This window comes from Scomber japonicus, chromosome 3 (genome assembly GCF_027409825.1).
Source record: "Scomber japonicus isolate fScoJap1 chromosome 3, fScoJap1.pri, whole genome shotgun sequence".
In the NCBI taxonomy this organism is placed as follows: domain Eukaryota; kingdom Metazoa; phylum Chordata; class Actinopteri; order Scombriformes; family Scombridae; genus Scomber; species Scomber japonicus.
The window spans coordinates 30614115-30636270 of record NC_070580.1 but is presented as its reverse complement, the minus strand read 5'-3'; the positions used below and the strand labels follow the sequence as shown (position 1 = coordinate 30636270).

Below are 22156 nucleotides of genomic sequence, written 5' to 3'. Positions count from 1 at the left end.
TAACAGGAATGAGTCTATTTTGAAGCATGTTTTTTTTCTTCATTACTTACTTCATTACTTAGAATTTAAGCAAACAAAGAAAATATTTGCAGGAGAAGTCATTAAAAAATTGTTTTGCAAAACCTCAAAATAGACAAACTGTTGGTGGAAATTGACCTTTAGTCGCACATTAGTCTTTAATCAAAGAATCCTGTAAATAAAGACATTTGTCTCAAAGCTAAAGTGTTTTGTAAACAGCCACAAACTGGTGCCAATCACTCAGATTCACCACCACAAAAAAAAAAAATCATTTGTCATTTGTTCAATCACCAAATTTCCACCAAATTTTAATTGAAAAACAGTAAAATAGATTTGGGAATATCCTGCTAAAAGACAAACCTGTGATGGAGGTAAAAGTTAAAGAATAAGTCTGCTGATTTACTTTGTTTTTCATTGCAGTTAGTAAATCTCATGTGCAGATCCCAACCAACCTGAATAGATTCTACTGACCAGAGGCGGGTTCAGTAGATCTGACGAGATTTTACTGCATTTTTATAGCAAACATTAGTAGTAGTGATTTATTTTGGTCCTTAAACATATTACAACAAATATTACATTTATTCGTAACACTGCTTCAACTGAAATGTCACAATTGTTATAAACTCACAGAGATTCAATCAGGAGCTGGTTGAAGTCAGTGTTCAGAAAAAAAGTTACTTCAACCAGAAACTTTTCTCAATAGATTCGGGGCTTTTGAGAAAACATTCGTGGCTGCAGCCTAAAGCCACTCCCTTAGGTCCACCCCCGCTACTAACAAATATTTTCTGTGTATCCAAAGCCATATATATCCTCTTCCTGTACCACAGAGCTCCACTGTTTTCCCAAAAAAAAAAAGGTTAAAAACACATGAATAAGCGATACCACTGCACTGAGCGGGTCCCTTCTTTACTTCAAACAAACACGCCGCAGTTAATTTAAAAAGTAAATACTCACTAGAGCACCAAATGTGTGTAAATCCACCACTAAAAACAGTCCAACAAATGCACAGTATCCTCCTGTTTCAGTAACGTTTACCAAAACAACCGTGTCAGGAAATGTTTCTGCAGCATTTTTGAAGATTTTCATCTCCAGTAAGAACAAATAGACTTGGGACTAAGAGCGCAGAAGGATACGGAAGTAAGAAAGTATTGAGATACATATACGAGTTAACACCAGACTTATACCTTTAAACATCCAGGATTCATATGATATGTATTCAGGGCCTCACGTTCAGGAGGGAAACTCACCTAGATTGATCTGGCAGTTATCGCCCTGCCATCCCGGCTCACACACACACTGTCCAGAACCGTCAATGCCTTCATCACACCTTCCTCTCCGCCCACAGTTACAGGCTGACAGGGAGAGAGAGAGAGAGAGAGAGAGAGAGAGAGAGAGAGAGAGAGAGAGAGAGAGAGAGAGAGAGAGAGAGAGAGAAACATGACTCAACCCTTCTGACACTGACAACCTTAAAATAATCTTACAGAACAGAGTTGTGAAGATGGAGGAAGTATTAGTTAATGTAGCGTATCAGGCGTCACTTCATGAATCTGTCCTGGTCATCATCAGTAGAAGCCTCTGGGTATGAAACCTAAGAGAATACATTTAAAGGACAGGTTCACAATTTTTCAAGTCTGACTTAAGACAACAGTCAGGTGTCCATATGAACAGTGAGAGTTTTTTTTTCCTCGCTGTAATCACTCCTCCTGTTCATACTGGCCTTTAAGTGTGTTTTCAATGTAAGTCATTTATAGATTCAACTGGGTAGAGTGTGTTTTTTGTTTGACACTCATAGATGAGGAAGAAATCCAAGGTTAAAAAGTGCCCAGCTGTTTTATTTCTAGATATTGTTTGCAAGGTTTGTGTTCGGTTTAAGCTCTGCAAAGAGAGTAAGTAAATTATTAACATCAAAATCAATTCTCAACAGAAATTGTGTGCGATTAAGGTAAATCAAATATTAAATAAGGGAATTCACCTACTGGGCGAAATCCGAGAGAGACTCAGACAGATCTCCCTAATCGAGTCAGGATGTTTCTCCTGAAGTAAGGAAGGACGGTGCTTAGCTTTTTCCAGATCTTGTTCCACTTGCCTAAGTTTCCATACCTGGAAATGTGGTGGTGAAACAATCGCCTCACGAGCCTGACTATCAAGCCTCCTGTGATATATTTCTGCCTGCTCATCATCATGCTGCTGTTGGCAGAGTTCATGTCTCAGTTGTTCCTCCAAGCTGCTGACTGCACAGGATTGAGCACTGACTTGATCTCTGGCTGCAGGATGAAGAAGAACTGCTGACTGAAGCATCTCTACCTTTTGTGGGTTAAAGTAGAGTTCTTGATCGTGTTGCTTGCTTATGAAGCCAAATCCATAGTCTGTCAAGTGCGTTGGGAGTCTCCTTTGCCTCTTAGGCAGGGAGGGTGAATAGTCCTGGGGTCTTTGGATTTGGGCTCTGGGGTCATTGTAAAGTTGGTGCAGCAGTGGCTCCCTGCACTGCAGCTTCTCCATGCATAGAAGCTTTGAACCTAACATTGGAACTAGAGAGAACTAGAGAATGGATGAAGATTACCAAATCTAATGGCTAGTGTGGTCAACTTGAGTGTGTTTGAGAGAGACTCATAGATGTAGCAGGTTCAAAAATGCACAGCTGTTCTTTTCAATGTGTGTTCAGTTTAACTTCTGCAAATTATTCACTAAATTATTAACATCAAATCAATTCCTTACAGAAACTGTGTGCAATGAAGGTAAATCAAATATTAAATGAGGAAGTTCACTTACAGGACGCACAAAATATGGCTGAGGTCAAAAAGAAGGAACAAAGGGAGGAAGGCAGTAAATAAAGCCTCTTATAACCTTGGGAGAGGGTCCTTTCCAGGCAGGAGTGCTTAGGTTATCCTCCCTGCCTCAGGTGTGATCATGTGACTCCTGGATGGAGACTTCTTAACAGTCATTTTGTGTAACTGAAGCTTATATGAGGCTTCAGCAGTCTGAGTTATAGTCATATCAAGTGGATATCTGCCACATTTACAGTCTTTTTAGCATCAAATTCCCTCTTTGAAGGGAAGAGATCTTCTCCTGGTAAAAGAGGAGGAATGATTACAGCAAGAAAAACATGTTTCAGTGTTTATTTGGGCTCTTGACTGTGAGCTCATCCTTTTAACTATGATTCCCCAAGGTACACTTCAGTAACAAACATCTAATCACAAAGCTTCGAATTCTGTTGTGAACTCCAGCAATGTTGAGCTGAATCTGAAGATTACACATAAAAAACCCAATGAAACCTTCAGTGGTTTATTTCGGATCACTTTCTCACTCCAGATCATTTTGGGAGGAATTCAGGCCACGAGTTTTGAATTCACTGCGGCTCTGATTCACACCTGGGAAGACTCCTGTGTCTCTCAGTTGATTAAATATTATGTAGACAAGACAAAAAAACAAACAAACATGCAAACATTGAGCTCTAACCAGATGATGAGCAACAGCTGTTTAATATTGTGAATCTTGTCTGTGCTGGGCGACTCTGACTGGAGACAGCTGGCAGATTTGTCCTGAGCTGGAGGCACATCCAGCTGTGTGATGATGGTGATTGTGGAGCGTTTTAGGGTTGCTATGGCGACAGACTGCTGTAGAGCTGCTGGAGGTGAGACTGTCTGCTGCTGAGTTGAAATTTTATTTTTTAGAGTGGGGGGGGGGGGGGGGTGGGGGGATGTAAGGGAAGTGAGGGGTAAAAACATTGTATTGAAGATAAAGAAAAGTTGGAGCAGGTTTTTGATGCTGGTGGACTCAAGTTGACGTTATCTTCTCCTGCTCAGAAACATACATCTCGCCTGGAGTACTCAACCTCTCAGCGACTACGCGGCATGTCTTAGCCTTCACAACCTCCTTATTGGCACAACGCCTCATCTTATCCAGGTGGAAACAGTCAGACCCCCATCTTCTCATGACAGCTGGCTCAAGGAGATCCTAGCCCATATCAAACTCGAGGAAATTTGATTTTCACCTGCAGAGTCGAGCAGTTCATTCGGCAAAACTTGGAGGCCTTTTATCGAGCATCTTGATAGGACTATTATCCAACCAGAAGATAGTGAGTTGCCCCCCCCCACCCATCCTGTCTCTGACCAGTTTGAGCTTCTTTCCTTTGGCAACCAGGAATATTTATAAGAAGTATTTTGTCCCAAGGGCAATTAATATTTTAAACACTTGCAAATTATCAATATGGTTTGGATAGAGATAGCAGGCCCTCTTGTCTGTTTTCTTTTTTTTCTTATGCTGCCGCAGTCTTTATGCACTAATTGTACAAAGTTGTGAGAGAAAGAAACATATATCTATCTAACAAAGCAATATTATATAAGTAATTGTTTTGCCTTAACTCACAATTAGTTGCCTTTAACTGATTTCGTCATGAGCTAATACTAAGCGACAGGTCTCATTGAATCTACTAAGCTGTCATGCCAACGAGATTATTGATTATTGCAACTGTTCTGATAACAACTGCATCTTTCTTATCTTCTGTCTGTTCCACAAGCACATGAGCGTCAGAGCTGTATGCCCCTCTCTCTTTTCTCCTTCTCTTGTCTGTCAGTTGTCTCTTTGCTGGACCAGCATCCATCCTGGAACCGCTCTGCTTCCCTGGCTGTCGGTGCCATTTCCTGAGGTTCTGGATCTGGTTCCCCATCCTGCAGGAGTTCAGTCTCACCTCACATCTCTCTCTCTCTGAATTATGTCTTTATCCTTTTCTCTCTCCTGTGTGAATAATGTATTTTCTTGTCTCTTTTTCCCTTGTTTGTGAATGGAGTGATGTGAGTCTGCATATGCAGTCTGTCCTCCAGCCAGGTCTCCATGGCGATGGAGGTTTGATGGCTCAGGTCCTACTCTATTCTGGTTGCACCTGGAAGCTGCTTGGCGTCCTCGACATCACATTCTTCATATATATTATAAATCCATTATAATTTTGTTATCCTGATCAATACTGTATTCTGTAATTTGAGCTCTATTGTGTACACACATCTATTGCACATCCGTCAGTCCTTGGAGAGGGATTTTTTTTCATGAGATTTTATTTATTTGAATTGAAGATCTACAGTAAAAGGATGTTGTATTGCTGTATAGACTCTAAAGCTTCCTGAGGCAAAATTGTGATAATGGACTATACAAATAAAATGGACTTGACTTGACTTGATAATCAGCCCTACAAACCCTCTGCCCACTCCTTAGCAGTAGTTTCTCATTCAGTAATGAAATATGAAAAACAAAAGCTACCTCAATGTATACAGTAAGTATGTGTGTATCATTGACACAATCAGTTACTGGTGATATTTGTCATTTCAACTGGTGAAAGCAACGTTCAGTGGCGGATAAAAATGAGAAGATACTACCTGACATATGTCTTTGCTGACAAAAGGAAGTATAAAAGATTTGTTGGCCTAGGTTTATCAAATCTGGTTATTTATCAACCGAGGCACAAACCCAACAAACCAAACTGGACTAGATTCACTAAAATAAATGATGACTGCAACTAACAATTACTTTCATTATTGATTAATCTGTCAATTATTTTCTCAATTAATCGATTTCAGTTTACTATCACTAAAGATACCAGAAAATATTCACATTTTAGAAGTTGGAATCAGAGAATTTGGACCCTTTTATCTTAAAAAATGAAAACACTCAATCAATTCATGAAATAGTTGGTGATTCATTTCAATAGTCAACAACTAATCTATTAATCATTGCAGCACTTACATTTTTAAAAACGTATTTATGACGCTTTATAAATATATCTATTCATTATGTTGCTATAAAAAGTGTCCAAATGGAAACTTTATTCTAAAATAAAGTAATAAAATAAACAATGTAATATCCTCAGTTTGTGTTTTAACCCCGTTGTGTGTTTCACTGTGTGTACTGTACCTGTGCAGTTGGAACCGTAGTGGCCGGTTACACACAGTTCGCAGGCTTGTCCTCTGAAGCCTATGTAACACCGACATTTTCCTGAACCCTGCACATTATCATCACAGTTACCATGGTTACTACAAGGTGCCTCCACGCCACCTGGACAAACTGAAACACATGGGGAAAGATGCAAAAACCCTGTTTAGATGAGCAGGGAAGATATTCACAACCAACACACAACCAAGCTGAGGTGTTTCATATTTTCACACTCATATCATCACATGACCGCCTCAGGTCAGGATTTGTTAATTCCAGCCCAAATTAAAACAGCACTTTGGTCAAAAGGAGAAAATTTGCTCAACTGCTGGCCAAATTCCCATTAAAATCAGCCCCCGAGTAAGATTTCTACTGGTCCTGGTGACCTCTTGACCTCTCATGCACACAAGAAATATCTAAATCTAATGTGCAGATTGCAATGAAATGTTCTGATGCCTTTCTTGCTCTCTAAAGGATGACCACTTAATGACCCTGTGACCTTTCCAAACCAAACTTTTTTTCACATTTTTACCTATACAACTAGTAAAGCCCTAAGAATGAACACTGGAGCCTGAAGGGGACACAAGATTTTCTCCAGACCCTCCTTTCTTACCTTGACATTCTCGGCCGTAGTGGTTTTTGCAGCATTTCTGGACCCAGGAGGGATACTGACAAATTTTTTTACAGCCAATCCGGCTGAAATAATCGTCCACGTCAGAATACCAACGTGGGCCAAACCTGGGACGATGGTTAATACAACGCTCCACATTTCCCTGAAATAAGACAGGAAAGACAATTCTCTCTACATTACGCACGTACAAGCTACTAATGTTCAGATTTTTTTAAACAAATCAGATCTTACTGTGTCTTTATGTCTGAAAGGGCAGGATGGAGGGAAGGGACAGCGTCCACAGCGTCCCTAAAGCAGTTTAAGACAAAAAATATGAGTCCAGCATCCACGAGCAGTGTGAAATTAGTATTTGCAGTAGTGGAGCAATACTTGAAAAGGTGATACTTGTAACAATCAAGCAGGTAGCTCCCTGTCTGAAAAGTGAAGGCATTGTGGAAATGACTTAATCCTGAATTATCTCTAATGACCAGCAGGGGGCTTCTCCAAAGAGAAGTCAATTTGTATAGAAGTCTTTGAGAAAATGACCCTACTTTTCACTTGATTTATTACCTCAGTGAACACTTTCCTAATGAGTTTATTGTCTTAATTGCTAGTTTCAAGCTTCAAGCTCCTCTTTCTCATCCAAATATCGTTACTTCTCATCAATTCTGGCTCCAAAAAACAAGATGGCGACGGTCATAATACCACACTCATGGCTTCAAAATGGGAGTCCACAAACCAATGGGTGGTGTTGCGGTGGTTACCTCCATTATCTTTATACAGTCTATGGTAACAGCACTAGCTCTGGTAATAGTCAGTGAGTAGTAGTAAGGCCCAATCACACCAGAAAGTGGTAAAGTGAAATTTGTTCATATTCCCATGAAATATTTGGTTCTAGTAGCTTGACATCATAGTGACTGCCAGAAACATCCTAATGCTATTCACTCAGCTATCTGAATTTCATTCCAGTCTATATTTGGCTGTTTATTCACCTCACACTTTGATCTCACAATCGCACATAATTTCAGTTAATAAAGAGTTACTGACGATGAGAAAAAAGCTCTCTGGTTGGAATTTAGCAAGGCTCTTAGCTTGGTTTCTGAAGGCGCAATGAAGTTCACGCAGTATGTGAAGACATATTTGTATCATCAACTCTGTTTTTCTCAGAGGAGGCGGTTGAATAAAGGCTACTAAGCTACGATAGCTTCCTCAAGTCCCTCAAACGTCAGCACTGTGTGCAAATTCATGTGTTAAAGTTCAACAAAGATAAACACAGTAAAGATTTACGTGGACTTCACCCCCTGCAAGTGAATGCACTGATCTAATTTATATAAACTGATTTCATGTGTGGTGGATCTAATATTATGAACACTATCTCACTCCAAAAAAACATGTCTCAGCAGACTATCCTGGTAAAACAGAGGTAGAATTAGTTGTACTAGAAGCAGTAAATTTGTTTTTTACAAGTATTAACATTTATACTTTGAGTGTTAAATCAGTTACAGTATTAAAAGTAAAAGTAGTACTAACGTAGGTGGTTTTGTTTTCGATGCCATCGCAGTGCGCTCCCAGTCCAGGTGGCTCCAGTAACTGGTCGATGCCATAAGCCAAGCCCTCTTTGAACACCATGTCGCGCTCCACTATCTTGGCTGCGTTACTATTAAGTAATAGACCCCCCTAGACAAACACACAAACACACACATTATATTGTCATTATATTGGGGGTCAGATCTATAAGAGCAACAAAAATAGAGCTGCAACTATGTCGATTAATCGATTAGTTGCCAACTATTAAATTAATTGCAAACTATTTTTATAATTGATAATAATCATGAGTCATTTTTTTAAGATATAAAAAGTCCAAATTGTCTTATTCCAGCTTCTCAAATATTAATATTTTATCTTCTATGACAGTAAACTGAATATCTGAGCTGTGTGCAAAACAACATCATGATATGACCTTTTATAAACCAAACAACTAAACAATTAATCAAGTAAATAATCAACAGATGAATGGATAATGAGAATAATCGTTAGTTGCACATTACGTATGAAAGTGACCACAGATCATCTTGCTTAAAATTTAGGTTCCAGGATGTTATTGCAATTAATATGAAACAGTGTTCCCTCCAATATCACCATGGTAACATAAGACAGCAACTGTTACTATAGCAACAGTCAGCTGTCAGGTGCAGGAACATGGCTTCTTCCTGTGGGGTCTGTATGAGCGTGTGTGTTTTCTCACCACCACGGTCTTGTCACATGTGAAGCTGATGGTGGATCCGTGCATGGTGCGGAACGTCGACAGTCTACCCGGGTCACTGATACCCATCACCTACACACGCACACACACGCACAGGAAAAGCAACGACGGACAGTCAAACAGACATTGCCTCCTCCAACGGAAGAAGGATAAACTTCGTATTGTCAGCTTTATTACTGGTGAGCAGTCAGTAACAGCCGAAGAAGGGTCAGTTTTTAGAAAGGCAAAGCAAGGATTTTTCATTTTTAAAACTGTATATTTTTATATGCACTTTGTCATAACAGTTTCTTGTATAAGTGAAGACTAATTGGGAGGTTTAACTGCTCACAAACAATACAACCTTGTTTCTGAGACCACTAGAGACCAATAAAAAATACACTGATTTAACACTAAAGAAGGTTTTTAGTTCCTTAAAGCATAAATGTGAAACTAAATCAAATGGGACCTGAGGACAATCTCAACAAATAGAAACTTTGCTGTTTAAAATTCTGGTGTCAGCCACATGACCTCCTGACCATGTTTATCACCAACTTTTCAAAGATGCCTGAAATGCTCATCTTATTTATTTGATACAGCATGATGGAAAAGAAGCCTGCAAGCATTAATTGAAGGCTTTAATGGAACGTGATAATGTGATTTGAAAGGCAAGTAACTAACTTAACTATGTTGATTACTAACTGCTACTTTTCCTTTGTCTTATATCTTATATCATAGTAGACCGAATATGTTTGTGTTTTCGACTGAAACCCAACACATTTTATGACGTCACCTTGGGTTTTATAAGACTGCGATGTCCTTTAGAGGGATTCACTGGGGCTTCAGTGTTGATGAGTATTATTACTAAAGCATGAAACTTTGTCATTGAACCTTTCTGTTCGTTTTACTCCTCCTCATCCTACCTTGCCGTTGCGTAAGATGTGAGCCTTCAGAGTTGCAACCAGCTGGTCTTGGTGGTCGGGGCTGGACAGCCAGCGCTGTCTTTCAGCTGGCAGGGAATTGAAAGCCTGGTCTGTGGGCCAAAACATGGTGTACGGCTGATGGATGGACATCTGGAGCTCAGGGAGTAATCCTGCGTCCTGCACAGAGTATAGAAGGGATGTGTAGGTATCCAATTTATTTATGCTACGATTATTCTGTCCAAAAACAGTTTCAACACAATAATAGTCAAACTTTCCCAGAATGCTAGCATTAGTGCTAAAATATAGTAGTATTACTTCATACAATGATTGCTTTAGATTTAATTAAAGCTAACAAACTTTGCTAACAAAATATTGCAGCTTTGTTTAACAACAAATATCATTAAAAGAAGGTTGATTGACTAAAAATTACTTTGAATGCAGCTGCTGGACGTTTTTCTTATGAGTTTCGTTGTGATACTGTCTGTCTACTGTGATTATTTTGAGATAATGAATCAGTCAGTCCATATAAGTCAGAAATACCAACGACCATAATGATTGAAACTGAAATGAATCAGCATAAAGTACAAAGTCAGTGATCATATGATTAAAGTTTAAACACACTCATGACTGTTATGAATCATTACACGAGTAAAGATAACAATCGTGTGGTTGAATCAGAACAGTTAAAAGATCAATGAATCCATCTACTTTTTGTTTTTTCCCCATAAGAAATCAGAGGCAGAAATAATGGTAACTGAAATATTTGGAGCACTGCCAATACATTGCAACTTTAAAGGTCACTATCGTCATTACGTCTGGAAAATAGTCGGGAGTAGCTGTAGTTGGATAAGTGTGATAGCGTGATAGCAGGAGGTGAAGGCTGAAAGCTGTAAAAGTAATGAAAGATCAAATGAGCAGTTTATCATTTTAATATAAGATTGTGGGAGTCGGGACATTGATTTTTTTCCTTCTAACTGTGTGTGTTGAAGAGGAATGCTCTTTTGATGATCCCACTGCTCTCTACTCCTTCTGGCTCATGTCCAAATTAGGTAGATTAAATCAAGAGTCAAGGTTTGAGGCTCTCATGTTTCTGTGTCCTGGTGCTGTATAACTAACATACATGTGTATACAGATGTATGGTTTGTTTTATCTTAATTTAATCCTTTATTTAAAAAAGGTAGTCTTATTGAGATATGAATCTCTTTTTCAAGAGAGACATGTGTACAAGAAGTTCATACATGTAGATAAACAGACAATAAATAATTCACAGTCATACATTTACACATTATGAAAAACATGTGCAAGCATGATTGCCAACACATAAGTACGTTTTAAAAAGTTTGAATTAAATAAGAGAATCCTGCTTTAGATTCTACTGAAGCTCCATTTGTGTGCTGTATATTTTAAACTGAGTTCAGTGTCTACGAGAGGTACAGATAATGTTAATATATCCTGAGACCTGAAATCATAGGTATTGTATTTGAATTAATGAACAAAGATAACTGGGCAGTTTTTCCAATAAGGTTTTATAGCTAGACAACAATGTCAATGCCTCAGCCATTGGCTGTAATCATATAAGCTCATATGTTTGACCAATCACAGATCATTTCTTTGTTTCTTTAGAAAATATAATAGATTATGTTTTTTTCTTTTCTGGTTGAGACCTCTTATATACAGTCTATGGTTGAGACGAGCTGATTCCAATCTGTGTGTGTTCCGTCTCCTGTACAATAATCATTTTTTAATCTTCAACCCAGCAGTGTTTTGTGTATTATTTCATATGCACATTTAGTGATTTCAGATAATTTCCACAACAAAGCAGACAAAGTATAAAAAGAGGATGTGTGGATGTGGAGGGCGTAAGTGAAGGGGGAAGCAGTGTGGGAGATTTAGGTGTAGGTGGAGGAAGAAGCTACATGTTTTTTTTGTTTTTGTTTTTACCTCCACGAGTTTGTAGAAACGGTTGTAGCCATAAAAAGCAGCTGCTGAGGTGAAGTTCATCTGAACACAGAAAGAGAAAGAGAGAAGTCACACTGCATGTCTGTCAATTCTGATTAATCATCACACATTTATTTATATCAATCAAATCAACTAACTAAATGACCAAACCAGCACACCTTGTCAGACAGAATACTTGGTTTGTCCAGCAGATTGTAGGGTGTCAACATGGTGTCGATGTAGTGAATGACTCCGTTAGCTGTGGTGTAATCGCTCTTAATGATCTTCGACTTGTTGTTAATCCAGACTGAACCCTGCATGAAGAGAGAGACCGTGTTAAATAGATTTAATCCCTGTATTCCCGATCTGTGTATTAAATGTGACTACGGCCATGTTTACACTGGAAATAATAAAAGCAGAACAGAGGGAGGAACAAGCTCTACTCGCTGTCTTTATATATAAACTCTTCAAATCCTTGAGGGAGCAACCAGTGAAGGACAGAAGTCTACAGAATTCAATTATTGGGCAAACACTCACAATTCACCCATGTCATAAAAAGTGGAACCATTGAGGCAGCTGTAGCACCTTAGTCTTTATAAAGGCAATATTAGAGTGTGTGTGTGTGTGTGTGTGTGTGTGTGTGTGTGTGTGTGTGTGTGTTTCTGACCTCCTTCAGGCTGAAGTGCAGTGTATATCCGGATGTTGAGATGGCGCTCTCAGTGCTTTTGAGGTCACTTAAGTTCAAAATCTCACATGAAACAATGTGGTAACCGACCAGATCACCAAGACGACCGTGCTGCTTCCATTCCTCAACCTACACACACACACACACACACACACAAGCAAACATACTTGGAAACTTCAATATTGTAATACAGAAATGATAAATGATACACTGGGGCATATTAATAATATACAAGCTGTAGTTGCTTAACTCACAGAGGAGATATTGTTGGTTTCTTCAGCAGGGACGAAGACGGTGAACCTGCCGTCATTATTAAGACCCATATAGTTTGACAGCTGAGAAACACAAAGAAAACAAACTGAACTTGTGTCATTATGGATCAGGGACTTTTTATCATGAAGCAAGTTCAGCTCAGTCTGGCTCTCTTTTGGCTTCACTGAACACTGAACATAAACAGAAATTAACCCCCTGAATCAGCTATTGTAATTGTATTGTACAAAGGAGATATGAGGAGGTGTTTGTGCCACCTACAAGTTAAATGAAGTCACAAAATGAAAGTTTATTTAGTTAAATTTTACCGACAGCGACTCACAGATAACATTGCACGGACGATGTTGTTCTGTGGTTGTCGGAACACTTCCTGTAAGAGAAAGACAGACAACACAACTTCCTGTGAGTGTGTGTGTGTGTGTGTGTGTGTGTGTGTGTGTGTGGGGGGGGGGGTTAGGGTTAGGGGGCAGTGGGAGGTCAGATGTCAGTGCGAGGTCAGAGGTCATGTCACTCACAGACTTGGTCCCTCCTCTGCATTCTATGCCGTCGCCCACGTGGCCTCTGTAGCAAGTGCAGTTCCTCTGACCCTGACCCAAGTACTCACAGCGAGCATACTTACTGCAGCCGCCATTGAACTGCACACACACACACACACACACACACACACACACACACACACACACCAAAAACATCATTATACAGTTATTTTTTAAATGTTAATTTTATAAAAAAGAGTCTGAGCAGCAGGTGGGATGTGAGAGAGCTACAGCAATATCCAATCAGAGCTCTTCTCGTGCTTTTTACACTTTAAAAGCAGCAGTCTCCTGCAACAGTACCTCAAATCTACAATATTTTGCCACAAATAGGTTATCAAGGGATGTGTTGAATTTACATTTCAAGAGACATACAGTAGAAACTCCTGCCAGTGTATAAATGATGTGCACAAACCTAACTTATTGGTACAAAGACAATCATCATCAATGCAGTTTGGACAATAATAGTAAAAAACAAAAACATGTTTCCATTATAACTGATGGTCAACTATATACAATGTAAATACATATTTAACCAGCTGATTAAATAGGTTGCCGTTAAAATGCACCAAAAATGTTATATGTGCCAGTATTATATCTACAAACACTGAGAGCCTGTGATAATCCTGCTGCCGCCACAGATATCATTTTAATTAACCTAAAGGGGAATGGATTTTAGATATTTGCTTTAAGCTAAAATAAATTTTAGTTCAGGACACATCCTGACGATGATCAGTATACTTTCAAATGATCTCACTGTATAAACTTCAGATCTGTGTGGAACAGCTCACTGACAGATCCCAGAGCCTGTCAGAGGATTTAAATTATTAATGAAGACTCCCAGCTGTGTGATCTGTGCGTAAAATGATTCGTTGTATATCCACTAAATTAAACTGCAGATGCATTTAGCAAGCAGTCGGCTCTGTCATAATAAGTTAACATTCACATCTTTAAAGCTTATCTTCATAAAAACAAGAAAAAACATCCATCAACGAGCTGACATAACACGCTCCCACTTCAGTTTCACTTATTCCAGGATTTTCTAGGATCTTGCAACAGGACAGAATAAAGCAGATGACTGGACAAGAATCTTAAAATTGACACAAAGACGTACTGTATTGCACGGGTTGACTGGGAAACAGTACCTCCCTGGTCCTTTGAAGCCCGACTTACACCGGCATTCAGTCTGGAGATGACAAGATAGCAGAAAGAAAGGAAAAAAAAAAGTCAGTTAGTAGAAACAGTCAATCACTTCATCCATCTGTTTCCTCCCTCCCCCTCTGTGCTCAGCCAATCAATTAATCAAATAATCAATTCTCCCTCATGCTTGTTTTTTCAGCACTGAATCATAAACACTGAACTGTCAAAAATGAGAAAAACCTCTGAGCATCTTTCCTCATAATACACAGACTAGCAAACCCAAGCAAGATGAAAAAAAATGAAAAAAGGGGAAAGTTCAAAAAATAAGCTGCCGTAGGAGTTATTACACAGTGACGGAAGAGACGACAGGAAATGAACGGAGAGAGAGAGAGGGATGAAGAGTGACGTGTGACGAAAGGTCTCGGCTTAAACCGGGGGGACGCTGTGGTTCACGGTTTGTGCCCCAAAGGACACCGGAGCCTGCCAAAGAAAATAACTTCAATTTCGACATGTAAATGAAGCATTCTGGTGCGCTGGGAGATGAAAACAGACAGCGGAGAGCAAACAGGAGGTAATTCAGTCAAAATGTAATATGTAGACGTGTTTAATTATTAGAGCTGAAACAATTAATTGAATGGTTGATGGACAGAAAATTAATCAACAACAATTTGAATTATCATTTTTTTATGTTATCTATTAAACAAAAATGCTAATCGTTTCCTGATTTCAGCGTCTCCAGTGTGATCACTTGCTGCTTTTCTTTGTTTTAAAGTTGAAGTATCTAACTCTGACACCAAGCGTTTAGAAATGGTACTGCGGCCCACGTTCAAAACACTGGAGAGAGCTGTCTCTCCTCGCCCCCTCCCTGCCAGAGTCTACGTCACGCGGGTTGCCAGTTGTTGGACGTGATTCTGCATATCCTCCTCCGTATCAGCAGGTGCAGCTGAGTGCGGTATGACGCTGTAACCGCCTCCAGCCGTCTCCATGTTTCAAAGGTGTCTCCTATACATACCCTTGTTTTGTTTCTCAAATTGTCACAACGTATTTGAGAGTCATAACGAGGCTGTTTTGGTTTTGTAACATCAGACATTATTTGCAATGTTCCTACCTGCAGCTCAGTGGCACCTGGCAACCTGGATGCTGAAACACTACTGACTTGGTGATTGGTAGCTAGGTGGTGGGTGGAGCATCAGGCCAAAACACAGAATGACAACATAAACATTACTTGAGGGCTGCAACTGAGCTTTTCAAATGTGAATATTCTGGTTGGACTACTACTGTCAGTGATATCAGTGTTTGAAATGCACATGATTCCTTAAGGTCTGGTGACATTTAGGGCAATTTTATGATTACTTGGAATATATTTGTTACATACAGCTACTTTAAATAATTGTAAATCAAAAGCACAGGACAGGAGCAGGGTGTAGTTATCGGATTTGCAGCTGGGTAGCGTACGCCTGCAGCTGGATGAAACTAACACAGGGACTGGAAGATTCGCCAATGTGGAAGAAGTCCAGGAAGAATTGCAGTAGAACAAAAGATGTCAGGGAATATTTCCAGGAGCGGAATAAGCACTGGGACAACTTCTCATCTCATATCAAGGAGAGGACTTAAAAGGAATCAGGAAGGTACAACTGAAACATTTATGACAACAGTTTTCTTTTTTCTCTCGAATGTTTGAGTTTTTGGTTGATGGCAGGGTGAAACATTAACTTTTTGTCCATCTGCCAAATGTCTAGTGAAAGTTCACATTTTAGCAGCCACACAATAGATTATCATCGTTTTTTCTGCTGGTGAATGAAGCAAATCTATCAGCCGCTTGCATCATATTTTACCAGCATTTAGGTGGTGGGTGGTGTTCATTTTATGCCCTAACTCCTAGTCAAACAAAACCAATCAAATATAGATGTAATATATTCTAGAGAAGCACAATATCCTCTAACACAGACCTTCCTCAAGATTAAGTTATTACACTGTCACCTTATGGTTCTCATTATTTGAGTTGATATTGTATTTTAAATGTGCATATCCCCAAACAAAGTTAATCACATATACGCAAACAAGCAGCACACAGTAAATTTGGGTTTTCAGGGCTCCAGTTGGTTCAAACCAGGAGTTTGTTTCACTGCCCTGTTGGATGTTGCTGCATATCAGGTCTGAGCAGGAATGATGGCCAGAACAATATAAACAATATAAAAGGTTATTTAAAAAAAGTCCTATTTAATCCTCACTATAATGAAACTCCTGAAAATGAAGACGACCTGACCCAGACTCACCTGAACTAAGCTCAGGTCTAATGATGGTTCAGGTCAAACATTATGTGACATTTTACTGCAGTACAGTGTTTCTTACAGTGTTCGGGCCTGTTCTGAAGCAATCTGCTGACTTGGGGCAGCCTCCGTTGTTGACGAGACAGCCGTCAAGCTCTGTGAACGCACAACCAGATGTAAATAAGACAGGTTTAGAGTTTTAGAGTCTTTTTTTTTCTATTTAATGGAGTAAAACAAGTGATTTCCCCCCCGCTTTGAGTTAACATAAGCTTAACATGTCTTCAGCCTTTCTCTGTCCCTGATATACTTCCTCCTCTAACTCTGGTTCAAGAATGATACTAAAATATAACATATTCAAGAACATTTAAGGTGTTTTTAATACTTTAATTCTATGTTGAGCTGTCAGCTCTGGATAGCACGAGCACACATACATCGTAACACTAAACAATACAACACTGAACAAATATAACTAAAATAGCTGACTAGGGCAACTCAGACATGTATATATATATGTTCTCTTTTGCATCAATTCAATATCCGAACAGTTAAGTTGCCTGGCAGCCATCATGCATGTTTCAAGTAAATAATCCACTTTTACAGTTCTTGCTAAAATATTGTCAATAAAGAGCCTTATTAAGGGTTTTAAGTATAATACGGTTATTGAATTAGGGGTATCGATAAAAGATATTTAGTGATTCACTGCTCATATTATAATGTAGTAGCTAATATGTTGAAATTCTCCTTTAGTTTGGCTGCTAATTACGTCTTAGCCAATCGCTCTCAGTTTGAGTTAATCAGCCTGCGGAGTGAGCCAAGTCGAGCACAGACAGAGTGAATCCTTTGTTCTAAGTAAATGTTTCTAAAAGGAGCCAACGCCTCTTTCATTAGTTTTTGAGCTTATGCTAATATTGTACACACAGACTGTAACAGCTGTTGTCATGTGGATTACCAGACACAGAAAAGATTGTCGCTACACATATTGTATTTAACTCTTAGCAGGTAGATAAACTCAACCATTGAATAAATATCCCTAATGACCTCAAACCATTTACACTAGTTACTTGGTAGAGCTCTTTTTGCTCCACAATCGTCCCTCAGCACAGCTGTTTAATTACAGTTGTTATGTATATTACTTTCTTCCCAGATCTTTTTCAGGTCACATAAAGTGTTAGGAGGTTCGAGTTAGTTGTGTGTGAGGACCAAAGGGTCAGAGGTTACAACACATACCCAGGCAGACGACCCCATCTCCAGTGTAGCTCTCTCTACAGGTACAGGTCCTCACTCCTGCTGAGACCTTTGTACATACAGCAAACTCTGAGCATCCACCGTTATACCTGTTGCACAAATCCACCTCTGAGAGAGAGAGAGAGAGAGAGAAAGAGATCACATTTGATATTTATATAGGATATTTATACAGGTGTGTGTGTGTGTGTGTGTGTGTGTCTTTACCTTTGCAATGGGTGCCGTTGCCTTCATATCCAGCCACACACAGGCAGGTAGCAGCTGTTCCTTGCGGTCCTGTAATACAGCTGCAGCCGAAGGAAACTGTTCAATATTTATGTTACATTTTCACTGAAGCTGAGAGCAGCTACTAATCATATCTGTCATATGTGAACATTTTTCCATTTTACAGGATAAGTCTGGTCAAGTTCTGGTTCTGTATTTTTCTTACTGTCAACGAATCCCATGTGAAGACCCAAAAAACCTAAAATGAATTGGACTTACATACAAGTATCATCTGTTGATCCAAAAAACACTTCTTAACGAACAAGTTCACAATAGGTCAACTAGGTCAGTCACTAATGAACATATTATCAATCATTCCTCCTGTTCCTACTTAGAAGATCCCTTCATAATGCACCTATAGTGTAAGTGATAGGGATCAAAATCCTCCAAATCCAAAATCCACAGCCCTCCTTCTGTGCAAAAAAATGTATTTAAAAGTTTATTTGATGCTAACATGAAGCTTCAGTCATCCAAATGAGTCAAATAAAGTAGATATCTTTCAACATTACAGTGTTTTCAGTGCCAAAGTCCCTCTTTTTGTTACTATACTTCCACCGCAGCTCAACAGGGAAACACAAAGAGGGAATTTGATGCTAAACAGACTTTAAATATGGCAGATATCCACTTGATATGACTAACTCAGTGAGGACACACTGTGGATTTTACATTGAAAGCACATTTGAAGGAGATCGTTTGATAGTCATTATGAACAGGAGGAATGATTACAGCAAGGAAAACGTCTTTAATGTTTATTTGGACGCCTGACTGCTGTTTTAACACAGACTTAAAAAACTGTGAAACTGTCCTTTAATGGAGTGACGGTCCATCAGACTCTCACTGGATTTAATTATATAATGGCAAGCATACTGTGAGAAAGTGAACGGTTAATGATTTCAGACTCGGCCTAAGGTCCGTCACCTCTTCTAGTGCATTCTGGGTTAACGCACAGCTCCTACCAAACCCTCTGATCCAGAGTATACACACATGCACACACACGCACACACACACACACACACACACACAGAACAGCTGTTAATACAAAAACAGCAGGACTTACTTGGCGTTTTCGTCACAAACATTTCCACAGGCGTCATCCGTAGCCTCTGAGACGTACGTACACACACACACACACACACACACACACACACACACACACACACACACACACACACACACACACACACACAGAAAGATTTCAGGTGAGAACAGATTAGAGGAAATACTGTGGTAGTTTCAATTTTGCTGTGTGTATACATATATGTGTGTGTGTGTCTGTGTGTGTGTGTCTTACCTTTAGAGCATGAAGAACCTTTCCAACCTTTATAACACACACACTTGCCACTTCCTGCCAGTCCGTCCTCACACTTCCCATGGTCACACGCACACTCTGCAACACACACACACACACACACACACACAGACATAGGTTAAACCATGAAAAGACTTCTCTAGTTGCAATAGTTTTGAGTTTTTTTGGCATGGTAAGTTTATTTGCCTTGCAGATTTTGCTGGTTTGTTTAGAGTCAGGATTTTGTTTGCATAATTATGGGTTTGTTAGTGTCCCTGGTTTGTTGACGTCAGGGATTTCATATTTGTTAGACTTGTAGATGTGTTAGCGTCAGAGGTTTGTTAGCCTTGCAGGTTTCAGAAGTCAGTTGGTTTAGTTTTTTTCTTCTTCTGTCATCATAGGTGTGCTAGTGCTGCAGGTGTTGATAGTTTCCCATAAGATCTCTTGCGTCTTTTGTTAGTCTCACAGGTGTATTAGGTATTTTCACACCTGTCTTGTTTAGTTCAACTGAATTGAACTCAAGTTTCAGTTCTTAGTGCAGTTTATTTGGGCAAGTATGAAAATAGCAATTAGACCACCTCTTGAACAAGGTCTCGGTCTACTGGTTAGAAAAAAGAACTCAGTACAGTTTGTTTGTGGTATAAATGTGATCCGACCCAACTGCAGCTCCCGTAGCTAGCTGCACTGTGCATTACGCAGGGTTAAAGAAGAGCTTTGTATTGTAAACATGGATTGAGGGTTGACCTGAAGCGGCAACGAAACACATTGCCTTCTCCTTGTCAGCTAACTGAAGGCAGCACATCTTCGCATAACATGAAGCAACACATTGTTTGTGAGATGTTGCTATTAAGTGTGTTCAGATGTGTCATTTTGTTCACGTATTGTGGTTGAGTAAATGGCCCAAAGCACTGCAACTATACAGAGATGCCAATTCTGCCAGTCCATTCTGGGATAAAATGAACTTTTGGTGTGAAAATCACCTTCAGTCAGGTTTCTAAGCCGTGCATATTTGTCAGCCTCCAACAACAGTCAGATCACATCTCATGAGCTCAGTTTTTGATATGTCAGGCACAGAAGAAACACATTTCTTTTAGTCAAATTTCTACATTTTCTATGATTCCTGAGAAGCATACAGTATGTTCCTGAGGTTTTCTGTCCATGTTCTCTGATGTAAACAGTAAAGTTTGAACACCTTGTTATTTCAATAGATTTAAAATTTGGTGTTTCTTTAAGCATTCAATACTTCATCTCCCATGAGGCTTTGGTAAGGCTTTATGAAGTCTGCTCTTTTTTTCAGTCTGTCTAATCTATTGCCCCCTTGTGGCATAAACACATAATGGCAGACAAACACTTGATTCAGCGTGTCAGTCTCCCTCTGTGTGTGCTGTTCGGATGAGTGTGCATGTTCCTCACTGGAGGAGCAGTTGACTCCGTATCGTCCCGGCTCACAGTCCTCACACGCGGTGCCATGGAAACCCTCATAGCAACGGCACTCTCCGTTGCCTTGGGTACCGTCTTGACACTCCCCATGATTGGAGCACCAGCTGCCAATGTCTCCCGGGCATTTGTAGCAATCATGGCCGTAGTAACCAGGGCAACAGGAGTGATCCTGAAGGACAGACCATCACTATTAATATCATTATTATTTTTTAATTATTTTCTTCTTTTTTTAACAGGAAAAACAGCAGAGGTACAAAAAACATTACCAGCTGTGGGCCTGACTCAACCAAAAATAGTATTTCTGCAACAACAATATTAATAACAATAATGATAATAACGATAATAATGATAATGACATTTAGTCCTAGTTCAGTTCTCAATACCTCACCTGCAGCCCTGAGTGGTAGGGATGGTAGTTATAATGGTAATGGGGGTAGGGATAGTGTCAGCAGTTACCGTGGAAACACGAAGACATTTGATGTAACAGCCTGGCACCGACTTCCTCTTGGATCCGACCCGCTTCCTGTATTTACAGTTGGACCTCATGTTGGTAGGAAAGTTGCTTCTGATCTGAAGTAGATCACATTAGAAACAGATCACAGGCTGGATTGAGAGACACTGATGGCTGAAAAATTGCACATAAATACAACTTGTGTTTTTTTGTACAGTATGATGTTCAGGTGGAGCAAGTAACCCTACAATAATAACCCCCAATGTATGAATCTTGGAATTTTTTGGTTGATTAAGCTTTGAGGATATTTTTCAGGCCACAGATTGTGGGCAATTGATAATGTTTCTACAGGTGTTCATATTATTGCGTCCACCTCTTTTAACTTACTGGTTTGTAGTTGAAGAGGCATCGAGGAGGTCCATTACAGTCTGCACACCTCCCCTGGAGATAAAAACATATATACAGACTCCAAGGGAAATTGTGTAATAAAGAAGCTCCATCCATCCATCTATTCTTCTTTTCATTCATTCATTCATTCATTCATCACTTCCTCCATCCTTACGTTGGCTCGCAGGGTGATCGGTCTGTTGCATCTGTTGCGGCGGACCTGGAGGACCTGATTGATGACGATGATAACGCCGTACTGCGTCTCGATGAAACTGCCGTCGAGAGGAACATCGTTCACGGCTGTCTGGAGGATGAAAGGAAGAGAAACCAATCAGACTCTTCAGTTCGCCAGGCTTGTGAAGACTTTCACATTATGTAAAGACCACACCGGTGGGTTTGCAGATTCACACAAATCAGAGTTTTTCTTCTTGTTCCTTCAGATGGATGTTTGAGCTTCACTGTGCAGAATGACGTTTGTGCAGAGTTTGATACATACATCTGCTGAAGAGGGAAAGTTTCTATGTGCTCACCTTAATAGG

General features: G+C 39.7%; 1 protein-coding gene across 1 annotated transcript in view; it reads right to left on the bottom strand.

Moving 5' to 3' along the window:
- stab1 (stabilin 1) overlaps positions 1–22156 on the bottom strand; it is a 93361-nt gene that overhangs the window by 31496 nt on the left and 39709 nt on the right. The window contains exons 35-56 of the mRNA XM_053316512.1: positions 21793–21921; positions 21618–21671; positions 21236–21349; positions 20753–20948; positions 19343–19438; positions 19109–19154; positions 17995–18074; positions 17773–17898; positions 16628–16701; positions 14250–14321; positions 13118–13237; positions 12587–12718; positions 12315–12461; positions 11827–11961; positions 11651–11710; positions 9710–9886; positions 8793–8882; positions 8078–8224; positions 6800–6856; positions 6551–6710; positions 5920–6069; positions 1266–1370 (exon numbers count right to left, since the gene is read on the bottom strand). Coding sequence (XP_053172487.1) covers positions 1266–1370; positions 5920–6069; positions 6551–6710; positions 6800–6856; positions 8078–8224; positions 8793–8882; positions 9710–9886; positions 11651–11710; positions 11827–11961; positions 12315–12461; positions 12587–12718; positions 13118–13237; positions 14250–14321; positions 16628–16701; positions 17773–17898; positions 17995–18074; positions 19109–19154; positions 19343–19438; positions 20753–20948; positions 21236–21349; positions 21618–21671; positions 21793–21921 — 2467 coding nt within the window. The remainder of the gene's footprint in view (positions 1–1265; positions 1371–5919; positions 6070–6550; positions 6711–6799; positions 6857–8077; positions 8225–8792; positions 8883–9709; positions 9887–11650; positions 11711–11826; positions 11962–12314; positions 12462–12586; positions 12719–13117; positions 13238–14249; positions 14322–16627; positions 16702–17772; positions 17899–17994; positions 18075–19108; positions 19155–19342; positions 19439–20752; positions 20949–21235; positions 21350–21617; positions 21672–21792; positions 21922–22156) is intronic.